Source organism: Takifugu flavidus, chromosome 9 (genome assembly GCF_003711565.1).
Source record: "Takifugu flavidus isolate HTHZ2018 chromosome 9, ASM371156v2, whole genome shotgun sequence".
NCBI classification, from domain to species: Eukaryota; Metazoa; Chordata; class Actinopteri; order Tetraodontiformes; family Tetraodontidae; genus Takifugu; species Takifugu flavidus.
Genome location: NC_079528.1, coordinates 9,336,763 through 9,363,606, shown reverse-complemented (window position 1 = coordinate 9,363,606; position 26,844 = coordinate 9,336,763). Strand labels below are relative to the sequence as shown.

The following is a 26,844-nucleotide window of genomic DNA, read 5'->3' as shown; positions in this document are numbered from 1 at the left end:
GTCTTCTATTTTTGTCGTTGTTTCTAGAAAAGGCTGTTTCCTGTTTCCGGTGTGTCACAATTTTGAAAGTCCGCCAAACAACAGCAGCACGTGAGAATATGCAGCGATGATTTCTGCTCTCAAAGATAAAGTTGGACAAATTTTGGTCCCAGGCGATGAATTCTGTTGTGGCGCCGAGGATACCATCTCTCTCACGGCTCATGTTCAGCCGGAGAAGGTGGTGTGTGGTCCGGGCTTGATGCGCAGCGCAGACCGGCTTCAAGTGTGTAAAAGCGGTGTCCTGCGGCACAAAGAGCCCAACATGTTCTGGATGGACTCACAACAGAAAAGGGTGAGATTAAGCGGAGCCCGTTTTGTATCTGATATTATAGTTTGAATGGAAACTATTGCTAACTAGAGGCACGAGACATTTGGTTAAATCCGTCCGTGTTTCCTGTTCGGTGCTGCAAGCTCTCAAAAAGAGGGTAGAAATGAAGCTTCAGAGCTAAAGTGTGCGGTTGTTTCCGAAACCACACACTCGTTCACTCGTTCCCTGTTCACTACTCACTACATGGGGGACATGGATTGAGTGAACTACGTAGCGCACTCAATTTAAAGTTAGTATTCGGACAACAGCGTCATTTACGGCGCACGTAAAGTGACGTCATGGTGTCGCATAATAATTACGAACCGGTCGCCGGGAAAAGTGGCCAGGTCCATTTAATTATTTTAACCCATCAGAAAAACATTCAGCGGTCATTTTATGAAAATGCGATATTTTACCCTAACACAGCCTATGTAGTGTATGGGGGGGGGGGGTTATGGACACAGCCTGTGTAGTGTATAGGGGGGGTTAGGACACAGCCTGTGTAGTGTATAGGGGGGGTTATGGACACAGCCTGTGTAGGGTATAGGGGGGGTTATGGACACAGCCTGTGTAGTGTATAGGGGGGGTTAGGACACAGCCTGTGTAGGGGATGGGGGGGGTTATGGACACAGCCTGTGTAGGGTATAGGGGGGGTTATGGACACAGCCTGTGTAGTGTATAGGGGGGGTTAGGACACAGCCTGTGTAGGGTATAGGGGGGGTTAGGACACAGCCTGTGTCAGGTATGGGGGGGGTATGGACACAGCCTGTGTAGGGTATGGGGGGGGTTATGGACACAGCCGTGTAGGGTAAGGGGGGGGTATGGACACAGCCTGTGTAGGGTATGGGGGGGGTTATGGACACAGCCTGTGTAGGGTATAGGGGGGGTTATGGACACAGCCTGTGTAGGGTATAGGGGGGGGTATGGACACAGCCTGTGTAGGGTATAGGGGGGGTTATGGACACAGCCTGTGTAGGGTATGGGGGGGGTTATCGACACAGCCTGTGTAGGGTATAGGGGGGGGTATGGACACAGCCTGTGTAGGGTATAGGGGGGGGTATGGACACAGCCTGTGTAGGGTATAGGGGGGGTTATGGACACAGCCTGTGTAGGGTATAGGGGGGGGTATGGACACAGCCTGTGTAGGGTATAGGGGGGGTTATGGACACAGCCTGTGTAGGGTATAGGGGGGGTTATGGACACAGCCTGTGTAGGGTAGGTATGGGGGGGTTATGGACACAGCCTGTGTAGGGTATAGGGGGGGTTATGGACACAGCCTGTGTAGGGTATAGGGGGGGGTATGGACACAGCCTGTGTAGGGTATAGGGGGGGTTATGGACACAGCCTGTGTCGGGTATAGAGGTGGTTATGGACACAGCCTGTGTAGGGTATGGGGGGGGTTATAGGACACAGCCTGTGTCGGGTATAGAGGTGGTTATGGACACAGCCTGTGTAGGGTATAGGGGGGGGTATGGACACAGCCTGTGTAGGGTATGGGGGGGGTTATGGACACAGCCTGTGTCGGGTATAGAGGTGGTTATGGACACAGCCTGTGTAGGGTATGGGGGGGGGGTATGGACACAGCCTGTGTAGGGTATAGGGGGGGTTATGGACACAGCCTGTGTCGGGTATAGAGGTGGTTATGGACACAGCCTGTGTAGGGTATGGGGGGGGTTATGGACACAGCCTGTGTCGGGTATAGAGGTGGTTATGGACACAGCCTGTGTTTCTGCTCAGTATGTCCCCACCAAAGGAGACGCGGTCATTGGCATTGTGACATCCAAGTCAGGCGACATTTTCAAGGTGGATGTTGGAGGAAGTGAGCAGGCATCTCTGTCTTACCTGGCCTTTGAGGGAGCCACCAAGAGGAACCGACCCAATGTTCAGGTGAGTCAAGGAAGAATCACAAGTTTTCCTCTTCTGTCAGCCAGGACCAGCTGTGGAAACCCTCCCACTGTGTTACCTGTTACAGGTGGGTGACCTGGTATTTGCTCATTTCATCGTTGCCAATAAAGACATGGAACCAGAGCTGGCATGTATTGATGGTTCGGGACGAGCAAATGGGATGGGAATATTTGGAGAAGGAGGTCTGTTATTCACGGTTTCTCTGGGATTGGTCAGAAGGTAAGCCCCTTGGTGCATGTGAGCACATCCCTGTAGTATTCTGTACTAAAGTAGAGCGCCCCCCACAGGCTGCTGGCCCCTCACAGTGAGATCCGTTCTGACCTGCAGCAGCTGGTCCCCTGTGAGCTGCTGGTGGGGATCAACGGTCGTGTGTGGCTCAAGTCCTCCAGCACCCAGAGGACTCTCATCATTGCTAACCTGCTGCAATGCTGCGACACCATGACGGCGCCACAGAGACGTCAGTTATTCAGGAGAGTTTCACAGGGGCCTCTGTAGCCCCCATCACCATCCAGGTTTCCTTGGCTGGACCTCAACATTTAGCAAAGCGTGGACGGTCGGCGCTAATCGACTGCCCATCGCAAAGGTGGAGGATGTGACTATAAAGATCTGAAAGGGAAAGAAATGGAAGAGCATTAGTGAGACGTGTTTATTTTGGAATTATTCAGCTGTGATGTCAACCACCTTCAGACCGCGCCTTCAGCTATGTTCTGTGATGTTTGTCAGCCCGTTTACATGACCAGAATTAGCAGATGACTAATGATCATCCCTGTGCCCTGCTGTTTAATGATAAATAAATGTTCAATCCTGGTGTTTAATGATAAATAAATGTTCAATCCTGGTGTTTAATGATTAATAAATGTTCAATCCTGGTGTTTAATGATAAATAGATGTTCAATCCTGGTGTTTAATGATTAATAAATGTTCAATCTGGTGTTTAATGATAAATAAATGTTCAATCCTGGTGTTTAATGATTAATAAATGTTCAATCCTGGTGTTTAATGATTAATAAATGTTCAATCCTGGTATTTAATGATTAATAAATGTTCAATCCTGGTATTTAATGATTAATAAATGTTCAATCCTGGTGTTTACTCACTCACTCACTCACTCATTTTCTACCGCTTGTTCCTCCACTGAGGGTCGCGGGGGGACTGGAGCCTATCCCAGCACAATGGGCGGAGGCAGGGTACACCCTGGACTGGACGCCAGTCAATCGCAGGGCTAACACATATAGACACACAACCATTCACTCTCACACTCACACTCACACTCACACTCACACTCACACTCACACCTATGGGCAATTTAGAGTTTCCAATTAGCCTAATCCCCAATCATGCATGTCTTTGGACTGTGGGAGGAAGCCGGAGTACCTGGAGAGAACCCACGCAGGCACAGGGAGAACATGCAAACTCCACACAGAAAGTCCCCAATCAATCCCAACCGGGGATCGAACCCGGGGCCTTCTTGCTGTGAGGCAACAGTGCTAACCACCACACCACCGTGCCGCCCTCCTGGTGTTTAATGATTAATAAATGTTCAATCCTGGTGTTAATGATTAATAAATGTTCAATCCTGGTATTTAATGATTAATAAATGTTCAATCCTGGTATTTAATGATTAATAAATGTTCAATCCTGGTGTTTACTCACTCACTCATTTTCTACCGCTTGTTCCTGCACTGAGGGTCGCGGGGGGGCTGGAGCCTATCCCAGCTCAATGGGCGGAGGCAGGGCGCCCTGGACTGGACGCCAGTCAATCGCAGGGCTAACACATACAGACAGACAACCATTCACTCTCACACTCACACCTACGGGCAATTTAGAGTTTCCAATTAGCCTAATCCCCAATCATGCATGTCTTTGGACTGTGGGAGGAAGCCGGAGTACCTGGAGAGAACCCACGCAGGCACAGGGAGAACATGCAAACTCCACACAGAAAGTCCCCAATCAATCCCAACCGGGGATCGAACCCGGGGCCTTCTTGCTGTGAGGCAACAGTGCTAACCACCACACCACCGTGCCGCCCTCTTGGTGTTTAATGATTAATAAATGTTCAATCCTGGTGTTTAATGATTAATAAGGACCCTGATGTGACAGAACAGGTCCACAGATTTCAGCTCACTTTTGACAGAACTGCTTTAGCTGCTGATGCTAATGACAAACTGAACCAGCAGGTGGCAGACCTGATATGATCACAAGCTTTTTTTTATCAACTTTCACATTTCTATTTTTAGTGACTTAGTGAAAAATCAGGATTTAAAAACCAAAATGATCATCAGACTGATTCTGGTCCAGCAGAGGGAACTGGGTCTTCTCTCAGGAGAATCCAGACTCAATCCTATACAGCACTAAAGTTAGAGGAAGGTTGTGGGTTCCATCCTCATCTGACAAAGACCACCTGGAAAAGCTCTTGCTTCAGTCTCCCAAACATCAACCACGTTGTGTCGGACCGGCGACAGTAACGATGCTTCCCTGTGTGAACGGGAGCGACGACCTCGGAGGACCTGTAACTTATTATTGGAATGCTACAAGAAAACAATTCACACAATTAATCAGCAATCTTTTAATCATTCAATCACTTTAAGGCACAATGCAGCTGATTCACTTATAGATGAGTGAACATGATCGATCAGTTCAGACACCAACACGGTCGCACAAAACCAGTGGAGCGTAAAGCTTCGGTGTCACATGACGTCTTTGGTTGCAGCAGCAAAAAGATTTTATTTGGTCAGCTGATCACAAAACAGAGCTCACACACACACACACGGGTGTTTAGATCCAGGAAGAGCTGCCTGGTCTGGGTTCTTACAGCTTTGTTGTTGCAAAACAGGTGAGGCTGTAGAACAGGTGAGAGGCTGTAGAACAGGTGAGGCTGTAGAACAGGTGAGAGGCTGTAGAACAGGTGAGGCTGTAGAACAGGTGAGAGGCTGTAGAACAGGTGAGGCTGTAGAACAGGTGAGGCTGTAGAACAGGTGAGAGGCTGTAGAACAGGTGAGAGGCTGTAGAACAGGTGAACTGTTTCCACTTGTTTATCTTAGAGAGGGTAATAGTCTGTAAATTATGTTCTAAATGTGTCGTGACAGGAAGATAAACAACACATGACACTTTCACACAGGTGGGAAGGTTAAAGATCAGGGATCCCAGCCCAAACAAGGCGGATCGATCAGGTCAAACACACCAGATCCAAAGATCCCGACACCCAGCGATCAGTCATGTGACCAGTGGTGATTGTCAGAGCAACAGATGAGCAGCAGCAGCAGATAAACAGTCAGCAAGCATCAACCAGGCTGTGCAAAACCAGAAGAACAAAGTCCAGCTGTCCAACGTGGCGGCCCAGAGGCCTGAGGGTTCAAGCATTAAAGGCACGGTTGGTGATCCAGCAACTTCCTGTCCGCTGACCTGGGGGGTCATGGCTTCCCCACATCAACTGTGATTTTGGTGAACAGGTCCAGTTTGTCCACCTTGATCACGCGATAGGTCAGAGAGTTGATCCCGTCGGTGTTCATGGTGTCTCTGGTGCGAGCGATCTGGTCAAACCTGAGAGATCAAACTGGACCATCAGTCTTCAGGAATTCTGCTGCCGTCTCTCTAATGGAAAACCAGCTGGGCTGTTGCAGCAGCGCCACCTGGCGGCGGTGGTGTGTGTTGCTGTTACCTCTGAGGGTTGGGATCGTTCCGTTGGTCTCTTTCGTGTCGGATCATCCGACATTTTCCGATGTCTGCGCTCGGTCTCGAGATGGACATTCCTTTCAACACCAGCCTGAAAGCCAGCAGTGACATTAGCCCGTGCGTGTGCCCGTGCGTGCGCCCGTGCGTGCGTGCGCCCGTGCGTGCGCCCGTGCGCGCGCCGTACCTGTTGTAGATGTCATCGTCTTCTCCTCCCCAGCCCCAGTAGTTGTTGGGCAGGCCGTTGATCCTCAGATATTGCTCTTTACTCATGGCGGACACGCCTCCAAAGTACTGATGATACGGCAGCCTGGAGGAGAGGGAGCACGGCTGAGTTCATCACCATTGGACGCTCTTGTCTGGACCTCTGGTGACTGGATGTGATTCACTGGAGCACGTGAGCACGTGCGTGACAGGAAACAGGAAGAGCTGCTGCTTCCTGTCAACATCATCTCCTTCATGTCACCATCACAGAGACCGCGGCAGAACGAGAGCTTTCATCATTTGTAGGTGTGTCTGAGTAAAAAGAACTTTTGTAACACTTTTTATACTCTAAATTACTGACAACTAAAATAATTACTTCTATTTCAAGCTTTTATTAGCAGAAAATGACAAATGTTCACACTAACAAAAGCAGTTTTCATGCGTTCAGATACGGGTGAACCCAATGCGTAGGTCTTAACTTGGGACCCGAGAGACCACATGGTGTTCCAGACTGTTGGCTCTGACCTTCCCTCATCTTCATGAGCATCATGTTCTGGGTCTGGTGGTCCTTCAGACACACCAGGACTGACCTGGCTCCCCACTCCTCAGAGTGGGGGAACTATGGAGCTACTACCGGTGATGGGAACGCCGCCGGAGCGCACGAGTGGATCCTGCGTAGCGGAACAGCTCGTGGCCCCGCGAGGAGCTGCTGACTTCGTTCACACAAAGGCAGCTGGGTCAGACCCCTGAATTTCGTGCTGTGTTCTCACCTGAAGCCGAACTTGTCCATGGACACGGACAGGTGTCGAGGCTGACTGAAACACTTGTAGATATTCCGATCATCCATGGGGATCAAGTCCACATCGCTGAAGATGAAGCACTCGTAGTTGTCCTCCTTCAGGGCCTCCATGTAGCCCACGTTCAGCAGCTTGGCTCTGTTAAAGGTTTCGTCTCCATCCTGAGAGACAGAAACACACCTCAGTGCCTGATTGGACAGAAGTCTGCTGCAGCCAAGCTCCAGAACATGAATCATCTAAAGTTTAACATCTAAAGTCACCCAGTTTTCAGTTATTATCATTACAAATAATAAAGAAAGCCAAAGTTTCCCCGAAGAACGCTGGTCGTCACAGGCCGACAGCATCAGCACCTCTCGTGGAGCCACTTGGTGAACGCTAATGTAAAAGGAGCTTTTGGCTAGAAGATCAAAGCCAGTTAGCATCTGTCCTTCAGCGTAGACGGCAGCCAGGTGGGGGGGGCAGGGGTGGGGGGGGCATTACTCCTCCTCCTCAATAACATCTGCTCTCTTCATCATGACCAGTTGTTGAGTTCTGGCTCGGTGATCTTAATGGATCTTTCTCTGCTAACAGGTTCTGAGCCAGAGCTCTTTGCTAATTATTCAGTTTACAGCTATTACAAAATCACTTTTTATTACAATAAACTGACAGGCTGCAAAAATGGCACAAGCACCCACAAAACAACCGGTGTTGGAACGTGCAGGCGTGTTTAAGGACCTGCTGTAAAAAGGTTTAATAAATCTAAAGATGTCATCAGCAAAACACAGCGTATGAAGTAAAAACACGTGTGCTCTGGGAAGGAGCCAGCTGGGTGTGTGTGTGTGTGTGAGTTGGGTGTGTGTGTGAGTGTGGGTGAGTGTGGGTGGGTGTGTGGGTGGGTGGGTGAGTGGGTGTGTGTGAGTGTGGGGGGGTGAGTGTGTGTTGTTGTGTGTGTGTGTGTGTGAGTGAGGGTGGGTGAGTGTGTGGGTGGGTGAGTGTGGGGGGTGTGTGTGGAGTGTGGGTGGGTGAGTGTGTGTGTGTGAGTGTGTGTGAGTGTGTGGGTGTATGTATGTGTGAGTGGGTGAGTGTGTGTGGGTGTGTGTGAGTGTGGGTGGGTGAGTGTGTGTGTGTGTGAACATGGACTCAGCCACAACATGACAACAGCAGAAAGACAAAGAAAAAGACGCCTGAATTACCAGCAGAGCCTCTGAAAACGCTGCTGACAGCCGAGGAGGCGTCTGAGTGTCCTCAGCAGCTGCAGCCGCACATGCAGAAGGAAAGGAGACAGGGAAGGAAGCAGGAAACCAGAGGAAGAGGAGACAGGGAAGGAAGCAGGAAACCAGAGGAAGAGGAGGACAGGGAAGGAAGCAGGAAACCAGAGGAAGAGGAGACAGGGAAGGAAGGAAGCAGGAAACCAGAGGAAGAGGAGACAGGGAAGGAAGCAGGAAACCAGAGGAAGAGGAGATAGGGAAGGAAGCAGGAAACCAGAGGAAGAGGAGAGAGGAGACAGGAAGGAGCAGGAAACCAGAGGAAGAGGAGACAAGAGAAGTGTGAGTCAAACTCCGCAGGAAGCAGCAGCCCAGTCAGACAGAGATAAACAGGCAGGGTTAGATAAACAGTCAGTCAGTGATCGGGGTGATGTGACAGTGAAACAGTGATCCGGTGATCCAGTGAAACAGTGATCCGGTGATCCAGTGAAACAGTGATCGGGTGATCCAGTGATCCAGTGAAACAGTGCTCGGGTGATCCAGTGATCCAGTGAAACAGTGCTCGGGTGATCCAGTGAAACAGTGCTCGGGTGATCCAGTGAAACAGTGCTCGGGTGATCCAGTGCTGCACCAGTGTGCTAATCACAGCACACCGGTGCTGAAGAGAGAGGGGGAGGAGCTTAGTGTTCTGCTGTTTTAGCCCTACGATGGTGACGAGGCTCGTGTCATGCCACACATCTAACGTGCCACAGGTGTGCGGCATGACACCTGAGAGGTTCCATCATGCACGCTCACAGCTGTCATGTTGCCCGAGCAACTTTTTATCTACTTGTCAACTTTTTCTGTTAGCGTTCTCACAACATCTGCGCTTAGCTGATTTGCCAGTGACGTCTCCATAAACCTTTATCTCCACTTAGCCTGGGCAGCCTGGCTGTCTTGGGCTCCATTTCATCAAAGTCCGAACACAAACGCAGTGAAACGATGAAGCGAAGAAGTGAAGCTTGGAACAGGCGTGTTCAGCCCCCCAGCGTTCTTCAGCACCGCCCAGCCTCCCCCACCAACTCCTCGGACCCCTCTGCCAGGTACTCCTTCAGGGAATGTTTGGGCCTGAGGGTGATTAAAAGGTTCCGACGGTGGTTTGGCCTCCTTCAGGAGGACGTCCGTGATAAACGCGTAGCAGTTCTGACCCGTGAGCGGCAGGTTATCAAATGTGACCAAGACCAGACTGGCTACACTCCAGTGGTTTGTTTAATGGAGAGAATGTGGACCCCATCTGAGGTGGGTTCTGGACACAACAGGAGCTCAGTGGTTGATGATGATGATGATGATGATGATGATATCAAAGTTTTAATGCTCCGTTTGCTGTTACACTACAAAAAATGTCAACAAATTGTTGAATCTAACATGACCGATTGATGCAAGTAAATGTGCCAAAACAGCGACGGAGCCTCAGACATCTGTAGCGCGTCCAGAACCATGAAGGCATGTTGACCCCTTTAACCACTCCTTTATGCAACTGGAGCCAGAACTATTTTGAAATTTTAAAGATGACTTCAGCAAGTGCAAGAATCACCGGAATGCACGTGTGCACGTGTGGCGGTAACATGACGGTACCTGGTTGATGACATAGATTCCGTAGTCCAGCTGCTGCCTCTGCAGGATGGGGTGCAGGTAGTAGAGCCAGTACTTGAGATGCTCCTCTCGTTTCCTGAACGGGATGATCACGGCCACCTTCTGGAGCGCCACACACTGTCTTGGCTTAAATCTCCCACCAGGCTGAACTGCAGGGTTCACCTTCTTCACCTCATCCAGACTGACTGGGATGTTAAAATCCACTCGTAGAGGCCCCACTGAGGACACACGGCACCACTCAGTCAATCAGAACATCGTCTGGCCCTGGAAGGGTCTTTGATGGCTTCCAAAACCTGATCATGGCAGGATGTTTAGCTCCTATATTTTATTATCCCAGGTGAGCAAACAGGGTTAGGGAGAGGCTTTAGGGGGTTAGGGTTAGGGTTAGGGAGAGGCTTTAGGGTGTTAGGGTTAGGGAGAGGCTTTAGGGGGTTAGGGTTAGGGTTAGGCTTTAGGGGGTTTAGGGGTTAGGGTTAGGGAGAGGCTTTAGGCAGTTAGGGTTAGGGAGAGGCTTTAGGCGGTTAGGGTTAGGGAGAGGCTTTAGGGGGTTAGGGTTAGGGTTAGGGAGAGGCTTTAGGGGGTTAGGGTTAGGGAGAGGCTTTAGGGTGTTAGGGTTAGGGTTAGGGAGAGGCTTTAGGGTGTTAGGGTTAGGGTTAGGGAGAGGCTTTAGGGGGTTAGGGTTAGGGTTAGGGAGAGGCTTTAGGGGGTTAGGGTTAGGGAGAGGCTTTAGGCGGTTAGGGTTAGGGAGAGGCTTTAGGGGTTAGGGTTAGGGAGAGGCTTTAGGGTGTTAGGGTTAGGGAGAGGCTTTAGGGTGTTAGGGTTTGGGTAGGGTTAGGGAGAGGCTTTAGGGTGTTAGGGTTAGGGTTAGGGAGAGGCTTTAGGGGGTTAGGGTTAGGGTTAGGGAGAGGTTAGGGGGTTAGGGTTAGGGAGAGGCTTTAGGCGAGGTTAGGGTTAGGGAGAGGCTTTAGGGGGTTAGGGAGAGGCTTTAGGGGGTTAGGGTTAGGGAGAGGCTTTAGGGTGTTTGGTGCTCTGGAGCAAATACTCTGGATGTTTCTGGATCTCCCTGGATCCCTCCTTCTCTCCCACATCACAAATGGGTCCTGGAAATACAGTGGGACCTCTACTTACGAACGTCTCTACATGCGATTTTTTCAGGTTACAAAGCGTCTCAACGGGAAAATATTTCCTCTTGTTCAGAAATTTTAGGATACGAAGGTCAAAAATACGCTACCGCTGCTACTCGCAGCTCGCGGAGTTTAGCGATGCAAACATGCTTGTAGCTGCTCTGCCATTGGCTATCGCCTAGCATCTTCCTGTCATCCCATTGGCTAGGAGGGACGTCAATATGTACAAGTTTGTGTGTATCCCAGCGTCGCCTTCATTTCACTTTTATTTATTGTGGGCGTTCGTATGTTTGTCCATTAGATGGCGGTGTTACCACAAGTGTTAACGTTCGTTGCTAGTAATGACGGCTAATGTAAGATTAGCCTGTAATAAAGTTCATTTTGTTCCCGGAGAAGCCTTGCACTGAATTTCTACATTTATTGTGCGGTAATCTAATTGTAACATATATTTGTTACATGATTTGATGCATTATTATGATTTATTTAAAAAAGATTATGTCCGAATTTTTGGGGGCTTGGAATGGATTAGGGCATTTAAATGGAAAACGCGTCTCTACTTACGGAATTTTCAGGTTACAAAACAACTTCTGGAACGAATTAAATTCATAAGTAGAGGCCCCACTGTAACGCTCTCCTATGAAGCTCTGACTAAAGATCCTGACCAGAGCTGAAGAAGACTCTTGGATATCAGTTCAACCCAGATGACCGAGTTCTTTAAAACACCCATATAGCTCCGTTATGATTAGCTGTTTAAATAAGATCCATTCTGCTTGTGGTCCAGTACCACGGTCCACCTGAGGCACTGACAGTCGGGCGTCACGTGACCGTTGCAACTACAGGTGAAGAACATGAGACCGCGCTCTTACCCAGCAGGGGTGAGGTCTCAGGGCATTTCCCCAGCTCCTTTGGCGGCTCTTCTTCCTTCTTGTCGGGGTTCTTCTGGGTCTCCTGAGATTGGACATGGGAGGTGACCTCACGGTGTCGGACCTGGTTCGATTGTGTGGCATTATTATAGGTTTGCTGGTTCTGCACGAATGCGAACCGAACGTCCAAGGAGCGGATGTAGAAGACGACAGTGACGGAGATGTGAAGGAAACACAGGAGCACCACCAGCTTACAGGTCCTGTGGAGAAGGTTGAAGTTGACGGACGCGTCTGCCGCCATCTCCGCGGTTCGGGTTCCGTGTAGCGGGGAAGGAAGCAGCTCGTGGCCCCGGGCTCCGACCGCCTGTTAGCTGCTGCGCTCCGACTCCATTTTGAAGAAGTTCGCAGCGAAAGTTTTGTACTCTTTAGTCTTGATAATGACGGCGTGAGAGCTTCCTGAGAAGGAGCCTGACAGCACAACACGGTGTTTGGGGACGAAGGAGCCCGCGGAGCCGCTGGAAACCTCCGGTTGCGTCAGCTTTCTGCCCGAACTCTTGAAAGTGAGGAAACTCGGCCTACCGTGACCAGAAAGTAACGGACTTCTCTCCGACTGCTCCAACGGTGCCCAAAGTGTCCGCAGCGCAGCCAACACTCGGCAGAACTCCAACAAAACGGGAGTCCGATGACAGTAGATAAGAGGCCCAAACGAAACAGAACCCGAGCTGGGGCTCCGGCACTCGCGATGTGGGAGGAGCCAGAAGGTTCGGGCGAGGGGCGTTCAAAGACCTCCCCGAAGTCAATACTTGACAGACGGAGCCGCAAAATGACGAAGACGTTTCGAGAAGCTGCAGGATCCCGGTCACCAGATACAGCTGATCAGGACTAAAGTCATGGAAACCAGGCTGTAGAGCTCCGTTTCTTCTCCCCTCACATTTCAACATTCCAGTCTAATCCTCAATTACTGGACAAATACAGCTCCGACAAACAGGCCCTATATTTCAGCCATTTTAAATCCCTTTGAACACATCACGCTGCTATTTTAATCACCTCGATGGTCGCTAATTACGTGATGTTTTGCATGATCATCGATCATTTCATGATCACCCGAACCCTAACCTTCATTAGAATGGTTTACTGGTCAGTTTACTGGTCAGTCTGGTCCCTAGTTCCCAGCTAGTTCTGAGGACTGGTCCCCCTTCCGTCACATCATTTCTGTGGAAAGTTCAATTCAACATTTTTCTTTTTATAAATCAGCACCATCTTCTAGTATTTAAAAACATGTCACCGACACATGAGGACAGTAAAAGAGCAAAATGCATTTTATAATTGTACTATTTTCTTTAGTGCTTTGACAGTAAGTGCCTTTAGTAGTCTGGGAGGCCAGAGCCGAGTGGTTTAGTCTGGACAAGAAAAGAAAAGAGATATTTGAAGCCTTGTATGTTTACAGTCTGTGGAACCACTGAAGGGAATGCATTTCAAGTTATCATTTGAATATCTGCATATGTTCCATTTAAATTACAAATTTTCTATTCAATAAAATGACACTCACATCATGACAATATATTTGTCAAAATCAGGATTTGTCTATGAACCACTTATGGAATTCAGATTATTAGCTTCTCTCAAAGAAACTTGCTGTGAAAAGGAGCTTTTGTGGTGGATTTGGCCTCATGGGTGCAGGCATCGACCAATCTTCTGGCTTGTATGGGCTTTAATACTGACAGCAAGTCACCTTCTGTAATGTACGTTAAATCATCTGTCATTGCAGCTCCAAGTGTCTTGGACCGAAAGAATCCTGTTGGAACCTGGAGGACAACGAAGCCCTGCTGTTACAGGATGTTCTTTGGTATTTGAGATTCAGCCATTGCTCTTAAGTGAAATAAAAGACAGTTTAACCACTGAAATAAATGTATTTAGTCGGACACGAAGCTGTGCTTCAATGGAAAAATCAGGTATCCATCTTTTATATAAGATGATAAAGGTCACACGTCAATAAGTTTGCCTCCAGTTTTGTGCTCTAATCTTCCATGGTGTCTTTGGACAATGTGCACGTGGTAATGTGCAAGCGCATCATCTAACAGCACCAGTGGCAAAATGCATATTATCAAGGTAAGAAAAGTTCACATCACAATCCCTGTTGCCCTCACATGTCCAGACATCTTTACTGTAGTTAAAGAATTGAAACCAGACACAACGTGCCAAATATTGTCCAGTTTTGAAAACATTTTAAAAGATAATCTTTGGATTGAAATATAGTACTCAGGTCAGCCAGGCACGTGTTTCACCTTTCTCATAGATAAGGCTGGATGTAATATATCAGCAAACAAAACCTACCTATAATGTTATACTGATATATACTGGTATATACTGATATATACTGGTATATGCTGATATATACTGGTATATACTGGTATATACTGGTATATGCTGATATATACTGGTATATACTGATATATACCGGTATATACTGATATATACCGGTATATGCTGATATATACTGGTATATACTGGTATATGCTGATATACTGTATACTGGTATATACTGGTATATATGCTGATATATACTGGTATATATGCTGATATATACTGGTATATGCTGATATATACTGATATATACTGGTATATGCTGGTATATACTGATATATACTGGTATATGCTGATATACTGTATACTGGTATATACTGGTATATGCTGATATATACTGGTATATGCTGATATATACTGGTATATACCGGTATATACTGATATATACTGGTATATACTGGTATATACTGAGTCCACCAGGTGTCGCTGTTTCACTCGTGATTAAGTCAAAAAGGGAGTTGATTTTTCTGTAAGCCTGCTTAAGAGTATTGTGTATTTATGTCATGTGTCTAACTTTCAACCATTTAATGATTGCACATGACATGCACAATAAAAATCATGACTCAATAGATTTGCTTCATAAATTGAAGCAAATTGTATCACTATTGCGAAACGTGCACAACTCATCCGAACTCGTGTGGGTGAGGAAGGCAGTTTAGTTGTAATGGTCGCCCTGTCCAAACTTGCGTGGACAGTTTAATTAAACGTTCTGATTGTTTTGATGTGGAACTTCCTGTACGCGATGACGTCACGGTGCTGACGCACGTTGGCTGTTGAGGAATGTGCGGAAACTTCTTGCCTGCGTGGAGCGTCGAAGACTAAAAAGTGTGGAAGACGGGAAAAGTCGAGCAAAGTGTGTCGAAGTGAGGACCGGAGGCTGGTGAGTCGCAGGGGCGGTTCGGTACAGGGTGACCGTGGGTCGGTACCGGCCCAACGGCCGTTTCCCGGACGGAGAAGCTGCAAAGTTTGGAGGAAAATGGAGGCGCTGAGGCGGAGAAGAAGGCGCTGTCCGGGGCTGATCAGGACCATGGCTAACACTCCCAGCAGGTCCAGACCGGGAAAGTTCTCCGCCTCAGCGGGAGCACCGATGGCGCAGCCGCCTCCAAACTCTGCGTCTCCGCAAAGTTTGAACCGAACAAAAGCTGCAAATCCGAACTTTGAGCAAAAGGCCGTCTGTAGCGTTTGACGTCATATGCAACATTCATCTACTCAGTAAGGCAGAAAGTTGAAAGACAGCCGCTGCATCCGCGCACGGAACTTTCCCGTTTCGAACCCAAACACGAGCTGCGCTTCAGCTCCGCGCTGAGCTCTTCTAACTGCTTTGAGACACTTTAATGTGCTCTTCACTTGCACTTTTCAGCGGGTTTGGGGGTTTTCCACGGTGCTGTCGATGGTTCCGTGGTGCTGCTTCAAAATGGCCGACGGGTTCGGTGCGTGTGCGCGCGCACCAGGGCGTGCAGCTTGTACGAGGTTTTAAAAGTTCCATTTGGAAAGAAGTAGAACGATACCACGTGACCATCGTTTGTCCAGAGAAATTCTGCTGATTTCCATGAAGTGAGGCACCAGGAACCTGCAGCCACCAGGGGGCAGTAAACATCCTGGAGGGCAGTTTGTAGTCTGGAGGGCAGAAGACCGCTGTTTTTGTTACTCTTCGGTCCAGTTAGCACTATTGGGTGGATTTAATGTTTAGATGTGTGTAAAGAAAATGCAATAAAATACAGAAATGTTAAAACACTTGTGACCGTCGTCTCCCGTCTGTCCGCAGCGTCTCTTTACTGGTGACAAAGGTCAGAGGTCAACATGGCTGCTCAGACCATGTTTTCAGCAGGGCCACTGGGCATGTCTCTGATGGACAACAGTCCAACCCTCTGTGACCTGCACGAGAACGCGCCGCCCCCCCCTCAGCTGGTGATGTTGGCGAATGTGGCAGCGGTGACGGCGGCAGATGGCGATGGAGGTGCTCTGGACGAGAAAGAGATGATGGAGCTGAAGACGGTGGGCAGCAGCTACTTGGACAGCGATGAGGACAATGGCAGCAGGTGACCCGGCGCGCACACACACACACACACACACACACACACGATCACTCGGTGCTCCTGGGCTCATCCTGACCCCGATGGCGCTCCAGGATAAACCTGCGTCTCACGGATCAACGTAGTCACACAGATAAAATTGTGACGGTTAGTTTGGGGACTATAGAGACAGCTGGACAAAGGTCGGTCCGAACGGGGCCGTTGGTGTCATGTGGAGGAGCAACAGTGGTGAATAAAAGACTATTAAAGAACATTAAAAGATCATTTGGATGCCAATTTCATAGTCATTAATAAACAGGCTTTCTAGACAAATCGGTGCTTTGGTTTTTTTAATCACTATTATAATCACATTTTTTTAATGTACTATTTAAAGACAAGTGTAACTCCAGTGTGAGAGGAACTCTAGATATTCTGGATCTAGCTGGTTAGGGTTAAATCGTCCCGATTGCTCATCCACTCTGCCTGTTTCTATCTCCAGGTACACTGATGACAACCAGAACTGCAAAGAGTTCTGTGTTATCGAGTACCCCGAGTCTCCAGATCCCACAGTACAGGTCAACCCTGTGGTCACAGGAAGTGGCGAGGATGACAGGAACAAAGCTGAAACCCCGCCTGCTGGAGCGAGGCCACGCCCCCTGGCCAGCACGAAACCCTCCGAACAGGACGGCAAAGTCAACGAAGGTCCCGGCGGCACGAAGAAAAAGAAGCCTTTCTACTGTAAGCCGTGTCACTTCCAGGCTCAGAACGAGCAGCAGTTCGTGGAGCACCTGCGCACTCACAGCGCCAGCAAGATGATGGTGGTGAACCACGTGGAGGGGCGCAGCAGGAACAAGACCAGGGACGCAGACGCAGCTGCCAGCGGAGAGGCGGAGAACAGTGGGGGGGACACAGGTGACAGCAAAGGTCTGATCAGGTGTGAACGCTGCGGCTACAACACCAACCGATTCGACCATTACATCGCCCACCTGAAGCACCACAGCAAGGAGGGAGATGACCACAGGTAGAACGGAGGGACCGAGGACACACGGGAGGGGTGACATGTTCCAACCCTGACGTTTGTGTGTGTGTGTGCAGAGTGTTTAAGTGCACGCTGTGTCCGTACACCACCGTTAGCCAGTACCACTGGAGGAAACACCTGAGGAACCACTTCCCCAGTAAACTGCACACCTGCAGCCAGTGTTCCTACTTTTCTGACCGCAAGAGCAACTACATCCAACACATCCGCACTCACACAGGTGATGCTGTCACTCACACACCTTTTCTTGTAAGGACTGCCCACGTCCACACACACGGGCAGGTGAGCACCCGCAGTGACGCTGTCTGTTGTGCGCAGGTGTTCGTCCTTTCCAGTGTCTCTACTGTGACTACTCCAGCTCTCAGAAGACCCACCTGACCCGCCACATGAGGACTCACTCTGGTGAGTAGTCTGACCTGCCTGACCTGGGAGCAGCCTAGACAGGTGCCGAACAAACCCAAAACTTGTGTTGACCTGCAGCCACACCTGCAGTCAGGGCAGAGAAAGGGCCTTTGGGATGTATCGGACCCACTCATAGCTGTGAGCGTGCAAAGCAAAGTTTGCTGTTATTTCTGACTGACATTGTTCCTCTCGCTGACTGTATCATGTTTGTGTTGCTCTCGCTGAGGCTCTTCATGTTGCACCTACACGGTGAGTGATTGACTGGACCCCTAACACCCAGAACCTATTGAGAACATTTTGAATATTTCCAAACGGCTCAGATCAACAGTTTGTACCAGGGTTAACCCTTGATTCTCAACCATTTATTGATTACCTGCCACGACTTGAATCAGCTGAGATTACTGGTGGCAGTTCCGAGTTCTGCCTGTAGGTGGCAGCCGAGAGTTTGATCACAATCATAATATTCTGAACCATCTGTAATTGTTGCAATTCTCAATATCTCCGTTCACTTGTGTGCAGGAGAGCGTCCATTTAAATGCGAGAGCTGCAATTACCTGGCAGCCAACCAGCATGAGGTAACTCGGCATGCTCGCCAAGTCCACAACGGGCCCAAACCTCTGTCCTGTCCATACTGTGACTATAAGACCGCAGACCGCAGCAACTACAAGAAGCACGTTGAATTGCACCTGAATCCTCGGCAGTTCCTCTGTCCCGTCTGCAAGTACGCTGCCTCCAAGAAGTGCAATCTTCAGTACCACATCAAGTCCAGACATGCAGGCTGCAACGTAGCCATGGACATCTCCAAGGTCAAACTACGTGTCAAAAAAGCTGGTCCTAATGGTGCAGAGGAAAACTCCAGCGTGCACAAGCGTAGCGATACTCGGGAGGACTTTGAGGTGGATAGGGACAACAGGGACAAGGGTACGGATGCAAACCCCATCAATCTGTCCATTAGGAGGAGCAGTCGGCCAGGTAACAGCCAGTCAGCTCAGACTGAAGCTCCCGATAAGGTTCAGGACAAGACCTCCCGCTCGGAGAGAGAGAAATTTGGGAAAGTTAAAGAACAGGAGAAAAGGATCACCACAAGGCAGAAGGTTAAGCGGGCTCATGAAAAAGTTCCCGAGGAAGAAATCCATCCTGGGTCCACAACAGCGACTAAGATTGGAGACGGAAAGGCCAAGACGAAGGTTAGGAAGCTGCAGGCAGAGGAGCAGAATCCCACAGAACCAAACCAGACACTGAAACCTGACCAACGGCAATCTGAGGATAAAAGAAAAATGAGACCAGACAAGGACAAAGAAAACCAGAGCAGCAGAAAGAAGAAGAAAGGTCTCAATAAGTCTAGAAAATCTGGGTCGCAACACTCAGAAAAATGCTCAAGACATGCAGACGACAGTCAGCAAAACCTCAGCGGCTCCCAGCAAACTCCAGAGAAAAAGGTCGCCAAAGAAAAAGCCCCAAAAAGGAGATCGGCCGAGGCACCAGGTCCCACCAAGTCCTTGTGTGACATGCCACCCAAGACCAGAAGGACAAAAGGAGCAGAGAAGCTACATCCCATTCCAGAAGGTCCTGGGAAGATCGGTGATACCAGGTCAACGTTCACCACGAAGCAGAAGAGGTCCAGAAATGTCTCGGTTAATGAGGACAACCTGGCTGTCAACAAGATTTCAGGAGGACCTGCTCAGCCTCAAGGCTCAACAGAAAACCCCGACACGGAACCCAACAGCTCAGCCACAAAGGAGGATTCCCCTGGTGCTTTAGGACTGGACCCAAGGGGGGCTCAGGACGCTCCTCCCAACCCAACAGAGCCACAACTGTCTTCGGACTCATCCCTCACACGAGTGTGCGTGACAGACCCCCAGAACACAGTGGAAAAGGTTCCAGATCCATCTAGGCTGCCGCCACCAGAACCACCTCCCCACAGGCCATCGAGACCTGCTGCTCCAGCAGAACCAGCTCAGCCCGTCAACGGGCCAGCAGAGGTGGCGGACGGCCGTCTGGACGAGGACGCCTCTCTCATGTTCTCCCACCCTACCTCCCCTCCCACATTGGTGCTTCCTGTTGATCTGGCCAAACCTGCGGATCCAGAGGATGACGAGGGGATCCACAGCAGCCACGAAGGGGGAAGTGACATCAGCGACAGCGCCTCCGAAGGCAGCGAAGACTCGGGCCTCAACAGCAACGGTGGCTCAGGAAAACTGGCCAACGACCCCGAAACCCCGACGGCAGAGCTCCCGACGCCGACGGAGCTCAAAGGTCATATGTGCATCTTCTGCGACCGCTGCTTCCCCCTGGAGGCGGCGTACCGCCGCCACCTGAACCGCCACCTGGTCAACGTGTACTACATGGACACGGCAGCGGGCGCACAGACATGAGGTCGGCCAGCGGCGGAGCGGCGCCGTCCTCACCAACCCGGAGTGAGACGGATGTCGGTTTGGGTCACAGAGCCAAACCGACATCCGTCAGTGGTGTCGACAATCAGCCTTTCAGAGACAGAACTGCTCCTTTGGGCAGAACCGAGTTTCTTCCTGAACAAAATCTGATTGGTTACTTTTGTCACTTTGGAACCAAACCTGTAAATAAATGTATGCAATATTTTTGAAGAGGCCAAAATGGGAGCGGAAGCGTTTGTTCGGAGTTTTACGCAGTTTCATGAGTCGGACGTCAGATTTTTTGTCATTTTAACCTCATAAAATGCATCTTGAAAATGTTAGCAAACGTTTGTAGGACAAATCTATTTTTTATTAAACACCATCTGTTGGGCTTCTTTTACCCTCTGCTGTCATCAGCTGTACTAACGCTCGTTCGGATCCTTTTAACTCCACCAGTCAGGGATCAATAAAGTTTCCCTTTGCTCACCACTTCTTTTTCATGACTGCGGAAACGTGACGGCAGCGCGGACGAAACTGAGCAACACCGACTCATTTTAAGGTTCTGCAACTGGAGCCGTCCTGCCCGTGGACAAGCTCCTCCCACAGGTGTGCAGGTGAACAGACCGCCCGGCGCCGCGGCCGGTTTTATCGTTTTGTAGGCGGCAGATTTTCGGATCCGCTCTCCTTTCAGGGAAATGAGGTGGGGAAGCAGGGGGGGGGTCCGAACTCTAAAGGCTGCTGCCTGTGGACCGTGGAGCCTCAGGAGCAGCTGCTCGCCCGCCGCTGCCGTCACCGCCACCCAACCTGCAGGGACAGGTGACATCACAGCCCAACATTACCCTGGAGGGGTCAAAGACTTGGAGCCAGGTTCATTTTGAAATGCTGCCACTCCGAGTCCAGAGAGGCAGAACAGGTTTACCTGCAGATGACAGAGTGATGTCAGCAGCAGCTTCCAGGTAACCTCGACCCTCCAGCCTTAAATCCTGAGGAACAAAGGCAGGAAACTGCCTCATACGCTCAGGCCCTCCCATCGGAACCTGAAGGCAACACGCAGGGATTAGTGCACCTGTTCAAACAGCTGAGGCTGACCATGTGACCACAGGCTCTCACCCCCAGCAGGACCTCTCCTGCATGTTTCTCGTAAACACCATCGGCCTTGTCCAGGCTGGTGATGTGGACGGGGACCTGACTGGAGGCCATGACTGAAAACCAGCAGGATTTCCCCCCCTGTGGGACACACAGCTGACGGGGTGAGGGAGGTTAGCAGCTAACATGTGTCTGGACTAGTGTTAGCAGCTAACATGTGTCTGGACTAGTGTTAGCAGCTAACATGTGTCTGGACTAGTGTTAGCAGCTAACATGTGTCTGGACTAGTGTTAGCAGCTAACGTGTCTGGACTAGTGTTAGCAGCTAACGTGTCTGGACTAGTGTTAGCAGCTAACATTTGTCTGGACTAGTGTTAGCAGCTAACATGTTCTGGACTAGTGTTAGCAGCTAACATTTGTCTGGACTAGTGTTAGCAGCTAACGTGTCTGGACTAGTGTTAGCAGCTAACGTGTCTGGACTAGTGTTAGCAGCTAACATTTGTCTGGACTAGTGTTAGCAGCTAACATTTGTCTGGACTAGTGTTAGCAGCTAACATTTGTCTGGACTAGTGTTAGCAGCTAACATTTGTCTGGACTAGTGTTAGCAGCTAACATTTGTCTGGACTAGTGTTAGCAGCTAACATGTGTCTGGACTAGTCTTAGCAGCTAACATTTGTCTGGACTAGTGTTAGCAGCTAACATTTGTCTGGACTAGTGTTAGCAGCTAACATGTGTCTGGACTAGTGTTAGCATGAAATGGAACCATTTCTGATGCGTTGTAAATGTTACAGGCACAGTAACTATAAAAGGTGCATTAGTCATCTTTGACCACCACATTCTTTACATTACAAATATGCATTCACCCTTTCACAGCATTACTCATTCACTATTAGCACTGTCAGCTATTGGGAATCAGGAATCAGCATCAATGATGCGTGCAGGGGTCACATGACTGGCGGCTCGCTCTACTGCAAACACAGAGTCATGCTTCAGATAATGATGCTAAAGCTAGCACCAAACATGTGAAAACAAGATCTTGTGAAGAATCGTGTGTTGACTTTATGGGTGCGTATGATAAAACCCTCACGACCTGCAGGAAGTCGATCCTGGCGAGGCCGCCCACAAGCAGAGACGTGCTGGGCTTCAACACAAATGTCCGAGGGATGATGGCCTGAGTGACGACCACTGACATCACTTCCTTTTCTGTTAGCAGACTGAGGATCTGAGAGACAGGTGGGGACAGGTATGAGCGCTGGCAGCTGATTGGCTGACCCATTTAGCATTAATGAGTCATTCATTTAGCAATAATGGCTGTTTTTAGTCAAATGTCCCACATCCTGTGTCTTCATGATCCCCGGAGTATCAAACAGCCAGTGGGCATCTTTCAGCTCATTGAAAGTCAACTCGTCTGAAGGCATGTTGGGAACTGGAAGAGAGGTCAGAGGTCACAATGATGGAGCAACGTACGAATGAACCAATGACGTCTCTCCTAACCTGCTGTCACCGTCTCCTCGGTTTGTCCAAACGCCAGAGTGTCCGGGTCAAATTCAATCTCCTCTCTCCTCATTGTGACGCTTGACAAGAAAGTTCTGCCAACACGACCTGAGGACAGGTGGACACGGGGGTAATAAAGGGGTGGAGCCGAGGACAGGGGGGACACGGGGGTAATAAAGAGGGTGGAGCCGAGGACAGGTGGACACGGGGGTAATAAAGAGGGTGGAGCCGAGACAGTGGACACGGGGGTGAATAAAGAGGGGTGGAGCCGAGGACAGGTGGACACGGGGGTAATAAAGAGGGTGGAGCCGAGGACAGGTGGACACGGGGGTGAATAAAGAGGGTGGAGCCGAGGACAGGTGGACACGGGGGAATAAAGAGGGTGGAGCCGAGGACAGGTGGACACGGGGGTAATAAAGAGGGTGGAGCCGAGGACAGGTGGACACGGGGGTAATAAAGAGGTGGAGGGGACAGGTGGACACGGGGGTAATAAAGAGGGTGGAGCCGAGGACAGGTGGACACGCGGGGGTAATAAAGAGGGTGGAGCCGAGGACAGGTGGACACGGGGGTGGGGAGGGGAATACAGGGGGAAAGCGGGTGGAGCGAGACAGGGTGACACGGGGGTAATAAAGGGGTGGTGGCGAGGACAGACAGAAGGTGGACACGGGGGTAATAAAGAGGGTGGAGCCGAGGACAGGTGGACAGGGGGTGAATAAAGAGGGTGGAGCCGAGGACAGGTGGACACGGGGGGAATAGAGAGGGTGGAGCCGAGGACAGGTGGAACACACGGGGGTGTAATAAAGAGGAATGTAGGAGGTTGGAGCCGAGGACAGGTGGACACGGGGGTGAATAAGAGGGTGGAGCCGAGGACAGGTGGACAGGGGGGTGAATAAAGAGGGTGGAGCCGAGGACACGGGGGACACGGGGGTAATAAAGAGGGTATAAGAGGGTGGAGCCGAGGACAGGTGGACACGGGGGTGAATAAAGAGGGTGGAGCCGAGGACAGGTGGACACGGGGGAAACGGGGGTAATAAAGAGGGTGGAGCCGAGGACAGGTGGACACGGGGGGGGTAATAAAGAGGGTGGAGCCGAGGACAGGTGGACACGGGGTGAATAAAGAGGGTGGAGCCGAGGACAGGTGGACACGGGGGTGGGGTAATAAAGAGGGTGGAGCCGAGGACAGGTGGACACGGGGGGGGTAATAGAAGCGGTGGAGCCGAGGACAGGTGGACACGGGGGTAATAAAGAGGGTGGAGCCGAGGACAGGTGGACACGGGGGTAATAAAGAGGGTGGAGCCGAGGACAGGTGGACACGGGGGTAATAAAGAGGGTGGAGCCGAGGACAGGTGGACACGGGGGAATAAAGAGGGTGGAGCCGAGGACAGGTGGACACGGGGGTGGTGAATAAAGAGGGTGGAGCCGAGGACAGGTGGACACGGGGGTGAATAAAGGGGTGGAGCCGAGGACAGGTGACACGGGGGTAATAAAGAGGGTGGAGCCGAGGACAGGTGGACACGGGGGTAATAAAGAGGGTGGAGCCGAGGACAGGTGGACACGGGGGTAATAAAGAGGGTGGAGCCGAGGACAGGTGGAACACGGGGGTGAATAAAGAGGGTGGAGCCGAGGACAGGTGGACACGGGGGTGATAGAGAGGGTGGAGCCGAGGACAGGTGGAACGGGGGTAATAAGAGGGTGGAGCCGAGGACAGGTGGACACGGGGGTGAATAAAGAGGGTGGAGCCGAGGACAGGTGGACACGGGGGTAATAAAGAGGGTGGAGCCGAGGACAGGTGGACACGGGGGTGAATAGAGAGGGTGGAGCCGAGGACAGGTGGACACGGGGGAATAAAGAGGGTGGAGCCGAGGACAGGTGGACACGGGGGTGAATAGAGAGGGTGGAGCCGAGGACAGGTGGACACGGGGGTAATAAAGAGGGTGGAGCCGAGGACAGGTGGACACGGGGGTGAATAAAGAGGGTGGAGCCGAGGACAGGTGGACACGGGGGGGTAATAAAGAGGGTGGAGCGAGGACAGGTGGACACGGGGGTAATAAAGAGGGTGGAGCCGAGGACAGGTGGACACGGGGGTAATAAAGAGGGTGGAGCCGAGGACAGGTGGACACGGGGGTAATAAAGAGGGTGGAGCCGAGGACAGGTGGACACGGGGGTGAATAGAGAGGGTGGAGCTTAGGACAGGTGGACACGGGGGTCCGTCCCGGCCGTCTCACCCACGAGGTAGCCCTTCCTGCTGAGGTGCTGCAGCCTCTTCCGCTCATCCTGTGGAAGCTCCGCCTCCGTCCGTCTGGCGGCGTCCAGGCGTCTCTGCCGTCGGAACATCCTGTGCGGAGTCGGGTTCATGATGGGAAACTTCAGCAGGTTCAGCGTCGTCCCTGAATTCACCACAGCAGAAACAATCCCGTTGTCATGGCGATGACATGCTTTTAACAGAACCTTCCAGAAACCCGTGTTGGTTTCGTTTTATGAGTGTGGTTGAGGAGCTCTGGACGGGTTCTAAAGGTGACGCCCCTGGTGTAAACTGGGTTCTTTTCCTTACCCGGCCACGGTGAGATGGTGGCCTTGTGGACCACATCAGAGGCTCTGGACTTGCAGTAGTCGGACTCCAGCAGCGTGTTGAAGAGCGTCGACTTCCCGGCATTTGCCAAGCCCACCAGGTAAACATCACCTTTGTACTTCCAGGACCGCTGAAGGCTGGAGACCAGGGCCTCCACGCCGTACCCAGTCTTGGCGCTGATCAGGTGGATGTCGGCCAGTTGGGTTCCGAAGCCCGCATCGTGGCAGCACTGAGTGAGATGGCGCCTGATTCGCTGGAGATAATTGGGCGAGTCCATTGGAAGAAGGTCAATCTTGTTACCGAGGACGATGATGTGTTTGTTGGTCCCGACCAGCTCTGGCAGGTCAGGGACGATGGAGTCAGGGATGTCCAGCAGGTCCACAATAAGCAGCACCAGAGCTTTCAGGGGCTGGATGTTCTGAACCACGGCCCGGTACTGTTCTGCTGAGACCTGGAGGCTCATGGCCCTATGATGGTGGGTGAGCAGGTGGCAGCGCTGGCAGGTGGCCCCCGTCAGACCTCCCTCGTGGAGGAGAACCTTGAACTTCTCACTGGGCAGGTATCCCGGCACCTCCGGAGCTGTGCAGTGCAGAACAGCGCCACAGCCTGGACAGCAGGTGTCGCTGAACGGCTGATCTACGTCTGGCGTCCCAAAAGGGGCGTGTTCACGCTTCTCCCCTCCTCTCTTTCTCCTCTTCTTTGTGGCTTTGATGGCGTCATCCAGGGGAAAGTCAACGTCGTGGAACTGGATCAGATCGTCTGGTTCCACCTCCTGCTGTGCTGCACCGCTCAACATCTGCAGCTGTTGCTCCAACGGCCTCAGGCGTGGAGAAGGTCGGGCGCTTGGTTTGGTGGGCGGAGCCACAGGGGACCAAGGGAGAAGGTCCTCCTCCGGATCTGCATACACATCACACTTGTGGTCTGGCATGTACTCGCACGCTCATATTCACGCTGCTCTTTAGGAACAAACAATAACGGCGCCACCATCAGCAGACCTTCATTAAATATCAGCGTCTGACCCTAACCCCCCCCACGTAGTTAGACTGAACTACAGAGGTCAGAGGTCAGAGGTCAGGCCTCCGGAGTCTCACCTGTACTGTCCACAAACACGAACTCTTCCTCCAGCTCCGGGTCCACAGTGGAGCTCCGGACTGTCGTGGCGTGTGTGCAGCGGAGCCGCTGGGTGAGGCGTGGCCCTCGCGCACACCCCGCAGACCCCGCAGACAGGATGCGGGAGTGAGGCCCTTTCACGCATATCCACAACGCGCGGCACACGCTCGTCCCAAACACGCTCCACATCTTCACGTCTCCCGAATACGAGTAAACTCTTCCACCACGTGACCTTCTACCACCAACACGCGCTCACTTCCTGAACGGAAGTGGCGTCAAGAAGAATGTAATTTTCTAACAACTAAAAAAATGGATATTTAATATTTCAAAGCTGCCACTGGTACAAATTTCTTTCTTTTATCCCCTTCGGGATCGGGGTTGAAGGCAGGCGACACCCGTGGATGAGTCGCCAGTTCATCGCAGGGCTTTATGGGAGCATTTGGGGGTTCGGTTCCTTGCTCAAGGGTACGAATTCACGTGATTAATTTAATCATTCAAAAAATAAAAATCGAATTGTTACAAAGCGTGACGAAGACTAACGTAACGAAGTCCGGTCGCCTGAGGAGGAGGTCTCACTCTGTTGCAGATAACAAAGCGCAAACTACAGAAAACGTGTAACTTTTATAAAAATAAAATAAAAACTCAATACATTTATAGAATGGTACTACTGACAGCT

General features: G+C 50.8%; 4 protein-coding genes across 6 annotated transcripts; 2 read left to right on the top strand and 2 right to left on the bottom strand.

Moving 5' to 3' along the window:
* The first annotated feature begins 44 nt into the window (after positions 1-44).
* Positions 45-3,108, top strand: exosc3 (exosome component 3). 2 transcript variants are annotated; one of them, XM_057043537.1, is made up of 5 exons: positions 45-331; positions 2,084-2,233; positions 2,319-2,470; positions 2,539-2,708; positions 2,792-3,108. In XM_057043537.1, exons 1-5 carry the CDS (start codon positions 107-109, stop codon positions 2,845-2,847), a joined length of 753 nt encoding a protein of 250 aa, XP_056899517.1. In that variant the 5' UTR covers positions 45-106; the 3' UTR covers positions 2,848-3,108. The 2 variants fall into 2 exon arrangements, with proteins under 2 accessions (XP_056899517.1, XP_056899518.1); XM_057043538.1 differs by having other exon boundaries at positions 2,539-3,108.
* Positions 3,109-4,802: 1,694 nt separating this feature from the next.
* Positions 4,803-12,944, bottom strand: b4galt1l (DP-Gal:betaGlcNAc beta 1,4- galactosyltransferase, polypeptide 1, like). The gene is made up of 6 exons (XM_057043521.1): positions 11,728-12,944; positions 9,720-9,955; positions 6,895-7,082; positions 6,108-6,230; positions 5,910-6,014; positions 4,803-5,791 (listed from the first exon to the last, which is right to left on the bottom strand). The coding sequence occupies exons 1-6, from the start codon at positions 12,023-12,025 to the stop codon at positions 5,662-5,664; spliced, it is 1,080 nt and encodes a 359-aa protein (XP_056899501.1). The 5' UTR covers positions 12,026-12,944; the 3' UTR covers positions 4,803-5,661.
* A 1,871-nt stretch (positions 12,945-14,815) lies between these two features.
* Positions 14,816-20,399, top strand: rest (RE1-silencing transcription factor). Its single transcript, XM_057043469.1, has 6 exons — positions 14,816-14,968; positions 15,854-16,127; positions 16,600-17,121; positions 17,196-17,356; positions 17,455-17,538; positions 18,058-20,399. Exons 2-6 carry the CDS (start codon positions 15,889-15,891, stop codon positions 19,911-19,913), a joined length of 2,862 nt encoding a protein of 953 aa, XP_056899449.1. The 5' UTR covers positions 14,816-14,968; positions 15,854-15,888; the 3' UTR covers positions 19,914-20,399.
* Positions 20,259-26,801, bottom strand: LOC130531453 (nitric oxide-associated protein 1-like). Of its 2 annotated transcripts, none has more exons than XM_057043482.1 (9): positions 26,150-26,801; positions 25,041-25,955; positions 24,715-24,876; positions 22,490-22,597; positions 22,330-22,421; positions 22,086-22,217; positions 21,021-21,137; positions 20,830-20,947; positions 20,259-20,714 (listed from the first exon to the last, which is right to left on the bottom strand). In XM_057043482.1, exons 1-9 carry the CDS (start codon positions 26,355-26,357, stop codon positions 20,374-20,376), a joined length of 2,193 nt encoding a protein of 730 aa, XP_056899462.1. In that variant the 5' UTR covers positions 26,358-26,801; the 3' UTR covers positions 20,259-20,373. The 2 variants fall into 2 exon arrangements, with proteins under 2 accessions (XP_056899462.1, XP_056899464.1); XM_057043484.1 differs by having other exon boundaries at positions 25,041-26,014; positions 26,150-26,364.
* Between the last annotated feature and the right edge of the window lie 43 nt (positions 26,802-26,844).

Excerpts from the sequence above, each read along its gene's own strand:
- b4galt1l (XM_057043521.1), bottom strand. The coding sequence starts at position 12,025 with ATGGCGGCAGACGCGTCCGTCAACTTCAACCTTCTCCACAGGACCTGT. Across the intron at positions 7,083-9,719 it reads GAATCTATGTCATCAACCAG|GATGGAGACGAAACCTTTAA; the intron begins GTACCGTCATGT and ends TCTGTCTCTCAG. Across the intron at positions 5,792-5,909 it reads AACGATCCCAACCCTCAGAG|GTTTGACCAGATCGCTCGCA; the intron begins GTAACAGCAACA and ends TTGATCTCTCAG.
- exosc3 (XM_057043537.1), top strand. The coding sequence starts at position 107 with ATGATTTCTGCTCTCAAAGATAAAGTTGGACAAATTTTGGTCCCAGGC. Across the intron at positions 2,234-2,318 it reads GGAACCGACCCAATGTTCAG|GTGGGTGACCTGGTATTTGC; the intron begins GTGAGTCAAGGA and ends TACCTGTTACAG. Across the intron at positions 2,471-2,538 it reads TCTCTGGGATTGGTCAGAAG|GCTGCTGGCCCCTCACAGTG; the intron begins GTAAGCCCCTTG and ends CGCCCCCCACAG.
- LOC130531453 (XM_057043482.1), bottom strand. The coding sequence starts at position 26,357 with ATGTGGAGCGTGTTTGGGACGAGCGTGTGCCGCGCGTTGTGGATATGC. Across the intron at positions 25,956-26,149 it reads CGTGTTTGTGGACAGTACAG|ATCCGGAGGAGGACCTTCTC; the intron begins GTGAGACTCCGG and ends ATGTGTATGCAG. Across the intron at positions 22,218-22,329 it reads GGATCATGAAGACACAGGAT|ATCCTCAGTCTGCTAACAGA; the intron begins GTGGGACATTTG and ends CCTGTCTCTCAG.
- rest (XM_057043469.1), top strand. The coding sequence starts at position 15,889 with ATGGCTGCTCAGACCATGTTTTCAGCAGGGCCACTGGGCATGTCTCTG. Across the intron at positions 16,128-16,599 it reads GATGAGGACAATGGCAGCAG|GTACACTGATGACAACCAGA; the intron begins GTGACCCGGCGC and ends TTCTATCTCCAG. Across the intron at positions 17,122-17,195 it reads AAGGAGGGAGATGACCACAG|AGTGTTTAAGTGCACGCTGT; the intron begins GTAGAACGGAGG and ends GTGTGTGTGCAG.